General features: G+C 45.3%; 1 protein-coding gene across 6 annotated transcripts in view; it reads right to left on the bottom strand.

Moving 5' to 3' along the window:
* Positions 1-3,426: 3,426 nt before the first annotated feature.
* LOC113971305 (merlin-like) overlaps positions 3,427-13,651 on the bottom strand; it is a 43,036-nt gene continuing 32,811 nt past the window's right edge. For 5 of the 6 annotated variants that reach the window (XM_027691080.1, XM_027691081.1, XM_027691085.1 and 2 more), the window contains 11 exons: positions 13,250-13,325; positions 12,671-12,808; positions 11,129-11,203; positions 10,479-10,592; positions 9,922-10,044; positions 9,130-9,347; positions 8,144-8,246; positions 7,330-7,457; positions 6,605-6,755; positions 5,720-5,929; positions 3,428-4,766 (listed from right to left, as the gene is read on the bottom strand). In XM_027691080.1, the coding sequence (XP_027546881.1) occupies positions 4,731-4,766; positions 5,720-5,929; positions 6,605-6,755; positions 7,330-7,457; positions 8,144-8,246; positions 9,130-9,347; positions 9,922-10,044; positions 10,479-10,592; positions 11,129-11,203; positions 12,671-12,808; positions 13,250-13,325 (1,372 nt within the window). In that variant the 3' untranslated portion in view covers positions 3,428-4,730. Of the gene's footprint in view, positions 4,767-5,719; positions 5,930-6,604; positions 6,756-7,329; positions 7,458-8,143; positions 8,247-9,129; positions 9,348-9,921; positions 10,045-10,478; positions 10,593-11,128; positions 11,204-12,670; positions 12,809-13,249; positions 13,326-13,651 lie in introns of all 6 variants that reach the window. The other variant, XM_027691086.1, reaches the window with a different exon arrangement.

The following is a 13,651-nucleotide window of genomic DNA, read 5'->3' as shown; positions in this document are numbered from 1 at the left end:
ATCCCCAGGAACATGTCAAGCCTAAGCACAACAAATGTCCTTTGGGATCATCAGGGGTTTCTATTTCTCTGCTTTCAGTTTCCTTCAGATACTTCTCTCTGATCATCTCCTGCAAGTCCTTCAGAGCTTCCTGGGCTGCCTCACTGCTGAATTGAAAGATTTGTATAAACACTATTTTAAATTTTCAGGCTTTTTCTATTGACTTCCTCTTTCTCTGGAATTTCCCTTTCGAATTTACTGGTACAAGATTAATTCTGGGGTCAGCTTGTACCCCTTTCCTTTTTGATCACAGGACGTAGGACTGACTCACACTTGTAGGGAGGATTACTTAATGGTCCCTCTCTTCTATCCCCCCTGGCCTGTGAACCCCAACACCCACAGCATCCCCCACTTCCACAGCCCAGCCACAAAGCTGGCTCTTTGGACACTCTCTCCCACTTTTCAGCTGAAGAGGACTTATTTTTCCTTCTGTGAATTCCCCAGTGAGAGCACTCTGGATTATGGCCCCGGCAGGTAACACACTGTCACACCCCTGCTTTGCTTTTAGGACCAGGCCTGGAGGTAATGGCCACCATTAGCCCTTTCCCATCCTTTTAAGAGCCAGTTCCTTCCTGCAGACTCCATGTCTGAACCCTGCTGGGTGTAATTCAGCGTGACAAAGCCTTCTCCTCCCAGGAGAAGTATCACTCGTCATTCAAAGTGCTCTTTGGTGTGAAATCTGCTTTCTACCCTGGGCTAAATGCCTCAGTGCAGTCCCAGGGTGGGCTCCCCTCTGTGCCCAGAGCCCCTTCAAAAAGCTGACCCTGCTACTCCTGAAAATGCCTTGCAGAAAGATGGGAGAAGAGTCCAGAGAGTGCAGATAACCAGAAATAACAAAACAGCTTAGCTGAGTCTTGCACTTGGGCCTGTCTTTTGCCCATAGAGCTGTGTGAAAAAAAACAGTTTGACCTGTGATTTTTGCCACCAAGGACTCAGCACAGCTGTCCCCGTGCCAGGCCTGCATCCCCACCACAGTCCCCAACACCAAGAGCAGCAGGTTGGGAGCACATGTGACAATGGTAAATTCAGGGTGCCAGCCTAGAGCTCCTGAGGCTGGAGCACAAGTGCCAGGGATGCTCTGGGAAGGACACAGGCAGTTGGCAGCTGCCTCCAGCAAAAGAGAACAAATATCTGGAGCACAAGAGCCAACAGACCTTGCTGGCTCAGAGGGCACGAGGTTGGAGAGAAGCAAAGGAGCAACACAGAGACAGGGATGACAGCCTGTCTGCAGGGAGAAAGAGGAAGGAGTTTGCTTGGTGTGCAATTCTGCAACAGCAGTCTGTGAAGGCAAAATGTGAACTCATCCTGCTGCTGGTAGATGGACTCCTTAACAGCAGCAGCACAGGGAGGAAAAGGTCAGGATGACTCAGGGATGATCCATATGGGCAGTGGTGTCCACTTTCCAGAGCCAAGTCAACCCTGGATCACCCGGGTGAGTGGAATATGAACTGGTTGGTCTGTAAGAGACAGGTCCCAGGAGAGGATGTGCTGTCTCCAAGGACTGAACAGCATTTGCTCACTGCCACGGCTCAGCTCGGGAGCACCCTGATGAGCAAGAGCAACAGTTCCCATGTCAGGTTTCTATGAGAGAAGGGAGAGTCCCATGGGGTAAGAGCAAGTGGTTTTTCAGAGAAAACACAGAAAACAGGGCTGGGGAGAGTCATCAACTTCCACACAGAAGATCAACACTCACCACTCACTCTAGGAACAGAATTCCTCGCTCTCCAGGTGATCTCCCAGCACTTTCTCACTGCTGCAGCATGTTTCTTCCTTTTTTTTTTTTTTTGCTGTAGTTTGAGACCAGAACATCATGTCCTTTCCAGCATGAAAACAAAGGCTGAAATTGTTCAGTGACCCTTGTTAGACTGTTCTCAGGCCTCTCTCACCCTCTTTGCACTACACACCACAATTCTTCCACGCTCTGCAAATTTAACAGGCCAATACTTGTTACAAATAGCATTAATAAAAATATCACATAGCACAGGAGCCGTGGGGTCCCACATGCTCCTGGCAGTCATGGACGGAATCCACTCAGAAGGCCATTTCCACAGTCTGACAATGACAATGAGGAGTCAGAACCATTAGAGGATTTTTTTTGTAATTTGGGGACCTAGCTCATACCCACGGGACTAAGCTGTGCATGCAATAATCACTTCTCGGAATATAGTGCTTGCAATTTTTGAATCCCCGTCAAGAATGATGTCAAGTTAAACTCCAGGAACAGAACAGGAGCAAGTTCATGGCAGTGTGGGAACATAGGAATTGGCAGAGATTCCCAAGGAGCAATGCAGGGTTTCCCAGCCAGGTCTTTCTGAGCACGTCTGAGCTGTGCACAGAGCAGCATCACAGCACCCTCTGCTGCCTGCTGGTCCTCAGGTCCTCACCAGGCAGCTGAGTTGGGCTTTGAGCTGACAGCACCATCAGATAAACACCTCATTCTTCAGGGTGACAAATCTTGTAATTACTGATCAGAACTGTGTGCTCTTCCCTGCCTTGGGGGAAAACAGGGCTCAGGCTTCTCACACTTCCATCAGCTGAAGGAGAATCTCACATCCAGTGGTCAATACTGCAAGTGGATGTGAGCATCAGAAGCACCAACTTACAAGGTTTAATTGCTGCAAATATTTATTCAGGCTTTAAACTCACACCCCAGTGTCACTTCTCTTTGCAGTGCATCTGACTCCAGCTGTGGTTGTGCAAGCATTTCTCCTGCATATCCCAGCTCCTCTTGCCCCATCTAAATCATTCCAACATCCATTAAGTGTGCAGGAACACGGTGCTGCACATGAGCAATGCACAACAAGAACACATGTGAGCCAGCTGGCAGCAGGGTGGCCTTGTCCTTTTCTTCACTGTGAAATACAGCACCAAGTCCAAAGAAATAAATCAATGGTGCACATGGAGCAGTTCTCTCCCTCCGTGCCCTATGCCATGATGCAGCTCAGATACAAGAGCAAAAGGAAGCCCAGGCACGTGTGAAGGATGAGGGCACAAGCTCAGTTATCTGTGGCAAGACACATGCAAAAAAAAAAGAGGGAACAGGAAAAGAAGAACCAGGGAAATCCCAGAACTCCTCCCCACCCTCAAATCTGAGAATGCCATGCTCAGAGTTGCTTTGTGCTGTTTCCCTCTAGGACCATCTCCTATCAGATATAGGACATGGTTCACTGTCCCAAATCCCGGCCAGTGCTCTCTCCCTAACCCTGGGACCTTGGCAGCATCTGCCTCATCCTTCTGGCATCTCGAACAGCTTCTCCCTCTCACACACCAGGCTGCTGCACATAGCTCAGCAACCACGTAACAGCCAATAGTCTGCAAACATCATGTGCCAGATAGAACTGTGAGAGAATTAGCACACCCCAACCCACCCGCCCAAGGCAGCAATTGCTCCCAGGGCTGGGAACATACTCAGGATCACTTATGTCCCTCTACACGTGTGGCTGCCACGACTGGTACAAGCCTGACACAGGGCTGGCTGCAGTTCCCATCCCCCACTGTGCTCAGCCTGGTGCAGATCTGTGCAGAGGAGATGTGTGTTTGTTCTTCAAACCTGCCTTGTTAACGTTGTAGGAATATTGACACAACATTCCCCTCGAAGCTGTTACTAGCAAGTGGAAATTGAAGCTTTTTATTGAACGTTTTTTTTTTTTTACTCAGCTTTTAGAGCAAGATATTTAGCAACATTAACATTCATTTTTACATCACATGTCACATGCTACTACTTTAGCTGCAGCTGCATATTGTCTGCTTCCCCACAAGCCCTCAGAGTGAAGATTTATGGTGGAACAGACACTTAAACACACACAAACCTGGAAAATGCAAGTGGGTTTTACCAATGAGGCAATTTGCTGCATGCGTTTCTCCATCAGAAACAAGTCCGACTTCAGCAGACACCAACAGCATCTTTTGTCTTTATCTAATTTGGGAGTTTCTGTGTTACACAGAACTGGGAAGCCAGTTAATGTATGCAAAGTTTGCTCAAGCAGCAAAAGCAACAGCAAGTGCTTCATCTAGTCAGAGACTGTAAGAGCAGAAGCTTTTCATTCCAAACAAAGGATTCCCCCAGGAATGAGACATATTTGAAGATGTCCACTTCTACATCTGGAATTAAAAGCTGAGATTTCTCACAGAGAAATGCAAATCAATTAAGTGATCCAAGAAATGTTTGGGGAGGAAAAGGAAAATATTTGGCAGGCAAACACTAAAATGTTGAGCATCTCTGTGGGAGTCGTGCCCCATGGACCAGACCAAAAACATAATTAGGCTATTGTGTAGGTAAACACCGAGCTTGTGTACAATTTTCTCATCCCAAACACCTCCTGGGCACTTGCTGCCTCACATGCTTCCTCCAGCAGTACAGCACCCCACTGGTAAGTCAGTGTGTGAAAACACCTGGGGGAGGAAGGTTTAGCAAAGTGTAAAGTGTCTCTTCAAAAGTGCATAAGTAGTAAACAACACTCCTCTGGGTTTGCATGTTTACCATTGTACCCAGAGACACTGGTCACATTTTACAGGGGCAGTTCTAGTGCTCCCAGCTGATGTCTCTGCCTGGAGGCTGAACAGCACCTCTCTGACCACAGTGCCATGTCCTTTACAGGCAGAGCTACCCAGGTGTCCTCATATAGGTCCATTCTACAGCAGCCAAAAAGAAGGCCACCAGTCCTACCAGTCTGGCAAGGAAACGAGATGCTTCAAATGTAGATGACATCTGAATCATGCTGCTGAACCTGCAGGCAAATCAAAGAGGTAAAATTAGTTCCACCTTAAAGTAACTCCCTTTGGTCTGGGTCTTCCTTTACCTTCAACTCTGGGGCATTTTCCAGGATGCCCTGCAATATTTTTTTCTTCCTTCTTTAAACCAGAGTATTTGCCTCACCCCTGCCACCTGGATGAGGTTGGTCTTAAAAGTCACTTCTGTTATTTGCCTCAGAAAGAGCTGATCCCTCATCTGTTGCTACACTCAACTGTGTTCCTTCTAATCACACAACTCTGAATATTGAAGTATTGAATGTTCTATACTAGAGCTTCTAACTGATCCTAAACCCCCTCAGTTTTGTTCATATAAACCAGCAGCAAATACATCAAGCTTTCTTCATTCCCAATACCTTGCACAAATAGCATTCCCTACAGAAAGCTGATTTCTTTCCCAGTGTTCAAGACCACACGCCCTTCTTGATTCTCCAGTCCAGTGATATCTAAAAGCAGGTTGTTTTTTCATAAAACCCAGCTTATAGCTGTTCAGGACTCTTTGACAGGAAACACATGGAAGAGAACTGTCTGGGTATTTATTGGTATCTTCCTCCCTGCCTTTTAAAACCAGAAGACAGCCTGTTTTAAGCTCTCTGTACCTGGGGGCACATTTCTCATTTCCAAGCCTGGCTGACACAAATTAAATTTAACACAGATCCTCCTACTGTGTATGGGCATCTCTGCTTCATTTACCAAGGCTTACAGCTTTGCATTCCAGCTTAGATCATAAGGGAGAGAAAACAGGTGGCCTCAAACACTCCCAAATGATGTGCCAGCACAGGGTCTCCAAAATCATGCAACAGCCTTGCACTGACTTGTCATCTGAGAGGCTGTGACAGAGCTGGACAAACCAGGTCCCTACAACCAGCCATTCTCTCTGAACTCTAAACTTTTAGTCAACGTTTGGGAATTTGCTTACAAATCTGATTACCTTTATAATCTGTTTTCTGGTTTCTGTGCCCACACTGTTTGCAACCAATGAATTTGCTTGAGAAGATGACTTTTCCATTGGCACTGTGTGCTGAATTTTGTTGGTACAAGGCCAGCTGCTTGCAGCGTTTAACAAGTAAGCGGGGAAAGGTCTTTGAAGATTTATATCCAATGAATCTCCAGCTTCAAATGTTTTCATCCATGATGGGGCCTTTAAAAGAAAAGAGCACATGGAAATTTAATGCCCTCTCTATATCAACACTCATTAAGCCAAAAAGAGCATCAGATGAATAGTCAGGAAATAAAGGCCATCTTTCCTCATAATTTTTCCAAGCCTCCCATCTCTCTCTAAAACTGTTGACTCAGAGCCATTTTTGCTACATGTGGAACAACCTGCAGACACAGCCAACCCTATTCTTACACTGCTTCAGGAAGAAGTGTTTATATAAATAACAAGCAACTTATGACAAAAACCTGAGTCTAGTTCCTCATTCCTTAAAAAAAAAAAATACGCACCAAGACTTTATGACTTTAGCAACCACAAAGCACATGAATGAGAATGTGATGCAAACTATAGGGAACCACATTTAAATGTGTTAGTTACAACAATTTAGTTTGCTGCAAGACCTTAAACCCTTATTGTGATTTCATAATCTGTAAAATAAGCTGATTATTTCTTGCTCATGGTACTGGTATCATGCCCAGGAAAAACGCCTTAGATTTTGTTTTGACATGAATTTTCCTCCTCTGTGTTCATGTTTTTGATGTTTTACTATCAGAGGTACTAAAGCCTTGAGCTGAAATACAGCAACTACCTTTGGCACACACACACTGTTCTCCTTTATGGTCCATGCTGGGGAAGGGGGCAGGGATTTAGGGTACGTACATTCCCTAAGGAGCGATCCAAGGAGCCCAGGACTTCATTCCAATGGGAGTAAAGCCCAGACTGTTTTTCTTCTAGCTTCAAAGCATGGATTTCAGACTTCAGTTCTTTCAGTCGATCTTCAAATTTTCTGCTCTTTTCTAAGTAGTCGAGCCTGAGTCCACACATGGGAGACAAAAAGCTTAGTGACATCACATAGCCCAAGAACAGGTGTGTGCGTGGAAGGAGGAGAGTTGTTCTCTGTTTCATTTTGGAGTTTGATAGGCAAAATGAAGTCTGGCACATGTCAGTCTGCCCCCCCTGACCCAGTGAGAAGGAGGTTCACCTTCTTCTTTTTACTTCCAAGCTTTTGACCAAGCATTTCCTTCCAGACCGAGGGAGGAAAAGCCTCTGCTGGATTAGCTCACAGCAATACCACACTTTAGCACTAGGGGGAAACTTCTCTCAACTGCTGTTGGTTCAGCAAAGTGCTTTGTCCCTGACATGCTGCTCCCCAAGGCAGAAGGTTCTGCACTTTTAATGGCTTGATGCCACCAAAAAACACTTCCTGTGTATAAATAGCTGGTCTTACACGGGCATCATCCACACCAGCTCAGTGAAAGGCCATACGTACAAGTAGGAGGCCATCCCAAGTTATTAAAAGGATGAACTGAGATTCCCAGAGATTTCCTTTCTATACTTTCCTTGATTAACATTCTCATTTATTTACACCACAAGCATACTGATACCTCTCTTTCTCTATCTCAAAGGATAATCTCTTGAGGTCAATGTCCTTCAAATCCAGCTTTATGGATCCTTTGTCAAAGTTGGCCTCTCTGGTGTCAGTTGGGGAGTATTGTGGGTACTTGGCCACGTGCTGAAAGAGGCAACACAAGCACTGTCAGTAAGATCTGATTGTTTGGTTTTGGGTTTATCTCCCCAGCTTCTGCAAGAATGCCCAGCTGAGCCATTTCATAAGATTCCGAGACACACAGATGCTCCTGCAGCCCTTGCCCTGTCCCCAGCTGAACTGCCAAAGTCCCCAGCCCACAGATCCAAGGGCAGAGATGTATCCTGGCTGAGAATGGAAACCCATCCTCTGCAAGACTGGAGCAGAAAAGAAAGCTGGGGCACACATCCTTAGTGCTGCCTTCTTGCTGGAGACAGCTCCATCTGCTTTGCCTAATGACACTCATGGGCAATTCCCGTGCCAGGATGACACAGCTGGTTCAGTACAACCATCTCCATGAAGTACTGCCTGATTGAAATGGCACAGAGTCAGTATTAGGCATGAAGGCAAGACAGTCTCTGCTCCCTAAGTCCCAACACCAGTCCTGTTTTTAACTTCTGTCTTGCCTTTCTTTACAGCCTGACTTACTGCCCTGAACAAACACAACTTCCATCCTCACTACACTGTGTTTATGCACCACTTGGTCCCGCAGGTGTTTGTCCCCCCCTTGGATGCTGAAATGTCACTACTCAGCTTGATGGGGGCTATAAAAATGCCATCAACATCTGACTGTCTCTGAAGATGAAGTGGTGCCCAGTAGAGCAGAAACTTACAGGATAATTAGGCCTGGTTATGTCTAAGAGTTTCTGCTTCGCCTTCCGTTCAGCCTCCCTGGCTTCATGCAGGTCTTGTTTCAGATGCTCTGCTTCCTTGGCTCTGAAAGATAAACATCCTGATGTGAATGGTTGATGATTTCCAGCATAAAGTAACACATGGATTTCAGAGCAATGCACCTCACTAGCTTCCAGAGAACAAGTCCACTACTGTGATAACTTTACCCCAAGACATATGTGGTAGGATGGTCACGTGGAGAACTAACTGCACACAGCATGAAACACACTTTCAGAGACAATCCTGCATAAACTGGCTGAATTAACATGTTTTTCCTATTCCTCATTTCCATGGGCTAAGCTGTGACCTGCTGATAGAGATTCTCCAGGCTGTCAGAGATCCTCCCTGAGGTGGGGAGAGGTGCAACTTATCTGCTCTTTATTTTGGAAAGCTTTTTGGCAGTATCCTAAAACAAGCAGAAGGCCCTTAATAGCAAGGTTAAACATCCTCTGTCAACACTGGCCTGTTCTGCATTTTCAGGCAGCACAGTGTTATGGAACATGCAAACAGTTGGAGTGGTTTACACTCCACATGAGTTTGCCTGGCTTACACCTCTCAAAGATCTGAGTGGGATACAAGAGACCATCACCTGGTATTAATGAAGGAAAACAGCCTCCTAACTCACAGGTATATAGATTGGGAAATTTAAATAGTTAGGTAGTCAGTGCTCTTTTGATAACACTAAACATCAAATGCTTCTGCATCCTGGATCTTTCCTACTAAACATCTCTAAAGCTTTGCATCTTCTCGATCTGCATCACAACCACTGGGACCAGGTGGAACAAACAAGATGCAAGGAGGCTTAGTCACTGTGAAGTGTCACTCCAGGAACAATTCCTCCCTGCTGGGCTTAGCTGTAAGAAAAGCAGCACTCTCTGCACCCAGGCATCCCAGCTGAGATCACACAGCCCCGTCAAGCAAACCCCACCTGCGGTCAGACTCCTTCACCAGCTTCACTGCAATCAGCTCTGCCTCCCGCATCTTCTGCTCCATCAGGCGTTTCTCCTCCTTGGTTTTCAGAGCTGTGATCTCCAGCCTCTGTCGCTCCTGCTCGGCTTCTGCAGCGTTCTGGGCCAGCAGTTTTGCCTCTTCTTCTGCAATCTGAGCCTTCTCAGCCAGCAACTCTGCTGCTTCCTGGGATCGAAGCTGAGAAGAAACAATTTTTCTTAGTTCCTTATCTGGCATCTCCAAAATCACCCCTGCAGACAGGCAGGAAGAAGATATCTCTTCCCAAAAGATCAAGTGATAAAAATGTTATTTCTTAAATAAAAGTTAAATATAATTGTAGGGTCTGGTGTTCCTCCTCTGCTCCAGAACTTCCTGCCTCTCACCTCTACAAAGCAAGGAGACACATGTGCATAAAGCTGGACAAAGATATCAACCAAAAATTGAAGTCAGCCCCTTCAGTTGCCAGTGCACTGTGCCCCTTTCTCCCAATTTCAGCTCCAAGGTTGCTTCCTTTCTCCCCCCTTTGCCTGAAGAAAGCACTTTGAACCAAAAACAGGGAGTGAATGGCTCACAGCAAAAGGAGACTATGGCAGAGCAGCATTTTCCCAGGTATTCCTGCATGCCCTTTCCACCAGGGATAAGAAAGTCTCCAGCTTTGTCTGAGCTCTAATGCCTGGTGTCTCACAGGAGCCATAAGACAAAAAAAAAATCCTCCTTCCCAAACAAGAAAGCCCCTCAAGCACAAGAATATTCAAATGAACGTGCTACTCACCAGGGCCTCATTTGCCTGCCTGGCTTCATCTTCCAGCTGGAAAAGCCGCCTTTCCAGCTCTTCTTTGGCTCTCTCAGCTTCTTCTCGGAGCTGCTTCTCCCTGGCCAGCCTCTGATTCTCCATCTGGGAATAGGAGGAGCAACACCACGTTTGTGGGTTTGCAGCAGAATCTCACCTGGGCCTGAGGCAGTGCAGCAAATGCATCTGATGAAGAACAGGCTGCTCTCTGTCTGGGGCACTGACAGTCACCAGAGATGCAGCAATGAAGCTGCTTGCACTTTGCAGCACTGAACTCCTCTAGCAGGTAATACTGGTTATTTCAGATTGCTGGAAGAGCCCTTGGATTGATGTGTTATATACCCCAAATCTTTGCTATCACCTATTCAGTCTCACAAACACGACTGACATCCTCTGGTGCCACACACATGCTGGAGCTCTTCCCACATTCAATCCTGCTGCACTTTCTTACCTCCCACACACGCAAGGCATGGGCATCAAGGGCACCAGCTGGAATAATAATCACTGTTTTCAACAGTACAGGAGCAGAAAGAACCTACCTTTTTTCTAGCTTTTTCTTCCTTGGCTTGTGCTTTCATTTGCTGGATCTCTATTGAGTCCACTTTTCTTCTCCTCATAAATAGGTCATGGTTTCCAATGCACAACTGGAAAATCTGGATAGGAAAGGTAAAGCAAATGTGATTTTGATGTACTTGTGCCCCAGCCAGAGGGACAAAGAGCCCCACACTGGCCTCACAGGACAAGTCAAGATTTCAGCACAAATGCTGGCAGTTGCTTCCCTTCCAAGAAAATCAGCACCCAGGGCAGGCTCATGTAACAGTTTAGATAAGTTTGTAACAAAATGAGAGGTTCCTTCTGTCCTTCATCCTTCTCTGATCCCACCCCACACAGGCAGCTGCTTCTGCAGTGGCTTTGCACTTTTCCATACACCACATCCTCCCCTTTCAGTATCTTTTTTTCCCTTTGTGATTTGGGCCTTCTTTCACATTTCACTTTTCACCCACCATCTCCCCTTTCCGGAGAGGGCAGAGATACTCTCCCCGACTCCTTAGACAGAACAATCCCCAGGAAAACATGCTGAAAATCAGTGCTCCCTTACTCTCCAAAGGTTTTACAAGCAGTGTTTCTCACTCAGGTATCAGCCAGTATTACCAAGTTCAGACCTAAAGAAGGAAAGCAGGACACTTACCAATTTGTTCACTTTGAGTTGAGAGGAAAAGAACTTGAAGACTTCTGCTTTTTTGTCAAGAGGTTTGATAGTTAACTATACAGGCAAAATTAAAAAGAAAAAGGAAGCACAGTAAGAAGGAGAAAAACAAAACTGAAACTATTAATACTGATGCAAACTTTAGCTCATCTCCACTCCTCTCCAGGGAAGCAGTTATTTATGCCACAAATGTGGGGAGAGTGGTGCAAGGGCCTAAAGGACTTGTTCCTCTGACCAGCACGTAACAGTCCTGGAGCCCCTGCTTTCTCACTTTTTCAGTCCATCCCTCAAACTGTTCCCAGAGGACATGAAGGGCTTTCATGCTGCCAGGTTGGTACAAACTGCTCCGCCTCATACCCTGGGCTAGGTTTGGCTGCGTAACAAAATATGGCTCCATTCTTTAAGATCCTGTCTGTTGTGACTCGTGGGTTAGTGTGGTGGTTTAGGAATGGTGTTCTCCAGGACCAGGACAGTTAGACAGCACTCTATTCCAATAACTCATTTGCAATGTAATGTGTAATTCCAGGGCATCTGAGTCACCAAGATCATGAGGTCCTACAGCTCATTTTACTCCATTGGTAATGACTTGTGAGGAGCAAGGCTGTAATGTGTCACTAAATATAGTAGAGATTTAGCACAGGGATGCCCAATTTCCCAATAATAGTGAGTTAACACAGTTTATTCACACACCTGAGGGGAAGTTTAGTGTTATCAAGGACCAAAAAGTCTTTAGAGGCAGAAGACCTGTAGCGTTGCCTGATTTAATGTACATGCATCTAACTCCAGAGAGCAAATCTCATCTCAATGTTTTCCAAAAAGCCCAAAGAAAATTGGGAAAAAGGTGTGCTGTCCTTTGGCTGACAAACTCCAGGTATGCCAGTTCCAATGCAGTTTTCCTGATTTTGTTTTTCTGATTGTAGCCTTCCATGTAGCCCATGATTTGTAATGAGAGTAAATTTTACCCACTCTCCACGGTACTTCCTACGAGTAAAAGCTGGGCTCTGAAATCACAGTGAAATTGCAGTGGTAGGGTTGTGCTGGAGCCTGAAATCATGCACTGACAAACTGGCAGAGTTCAGGCAGAAAAACATGGATCTCTCCCTGCATGTCTCCTCTTGCCACTGCGCTTCAACCCCCAGCTACAAGGAGGTTTTCTGCTGGGGAAAACGGCATTAAGTTTTTATGGATCATCGAATTCCCACTGAGATAACTGAGGAAGCCAGTCACGGTGGCATTCCTAATATCTATCTTTTTCAGAGATCAACACACTTGTTTTGCAAAGGACAAGCAGCAGGGAGGGAACCAGAACAGAGTGTGAGAGCTCAGAGCAGCCCCCGGCGCCTCGGGGAACCGAGGTTACGAGCACATCTGAAAGGCAGGTCTGTTATTTTTAGTTTTGTAACAAAGCTCCCCAGGATTTTCCCCTTCTCCCCCAAATTATTTAAACAGAGAAAGCTTTCAGCCTGTTCCAAGAATCCCAGTCCACACCCATACAAAAAGAATAATACATCAAAGCCATTGTACCTCTTTCTCACTATAGGAAATGTTTCTGATAGCGCTCCACTCAAACGACTTGTTTGGAGAGAACCTGTTATTAATGCTGTAGATATGAATACCTTTGGCATCAACGCCAAGCAGGAGATCTGTGTGGTTTTTGTTTTGCTAAAAAACAAGAGATATCAGTAAATGGCATTTATGGTGACGTTAAACAACCACAGACAAGAACCACACTTATTTTAATGCATTGATATTTATCTGTATTTTTAGGAATTGGTGTTTCTACAAAATATAGAGAATGTTGTCACTGCTACCTGATAATCCAAGTCCTCTAGGTTGAGTACAGCAGCTCAAACTATTTCTCCTTCTTCCTATTACATATCTGGAGCTACTCAAGACCTTTGTCTGATTGTAAAACATTAATCTTAAATGTTTTATTCACGACTCCTTTAGCAGCCAAGTAAAAGCCAGGACAATCATTACACAGCCCACCATCAGCAGGGAAAAGCAGAAGTTAGGAGTCCCAGTTCCAAACTCCCTGGAGGATTTTAAAAGAACAGCACCATCATCTACAGCAATTGAAAACTGCTAAAATAAGGCACTTACAGCAATTGGAAAATAATTGACACCATACATTTCCAAGTCTTGGGCAATTTTCAGGTAGTTCATCTCAGCTTCATCCCTAGAGAATAAGGCCATGATTATAAGATTCCTTTCTAACTTTTCTCTCCTGGCTGGTTCTACATTCCCCACTTAGAAACGAACAGGCAATCTGGTCCTTTGTACAAACTTACTTAAATTTTGCCATCTTGCTCTCAACAATAGAAAAAGGATAATAAAACCAGCATCTCAACAGAAAAAAGACAGTAAAGTTGCACCTATTTTGATCCATGAATCATATATAATGTAATCTTTATTAAAATTCAAGTCCAGTCTTATCCTTGTGTTAGTTTTGCCACTCCATCATTATTATGTCTTGGAAACCTACCCTGCTATTGTTTTCCATTA

The sequence above is a fragment of the Neopelma chrysocephalum genome, unplaced genomic scaffold (assembly GCF_003984885.1).
Source record: "Neopelma chrysocephalum unplaced genomic scaffold, ASM398488v2 Primary Assembly neopelma1_82, whole genome shotgun sequence".
NCBI classification, from domain to species: domain Eukaryota; kingdom Metazoa; phylum Chordata; class Aves; order Passeriformes; family Pipridae; genus Neopelma; species Neopelma chrysocephalum.
This window is presented reverse-complemented; position numbering and strand designations above follow the sequence as displayed.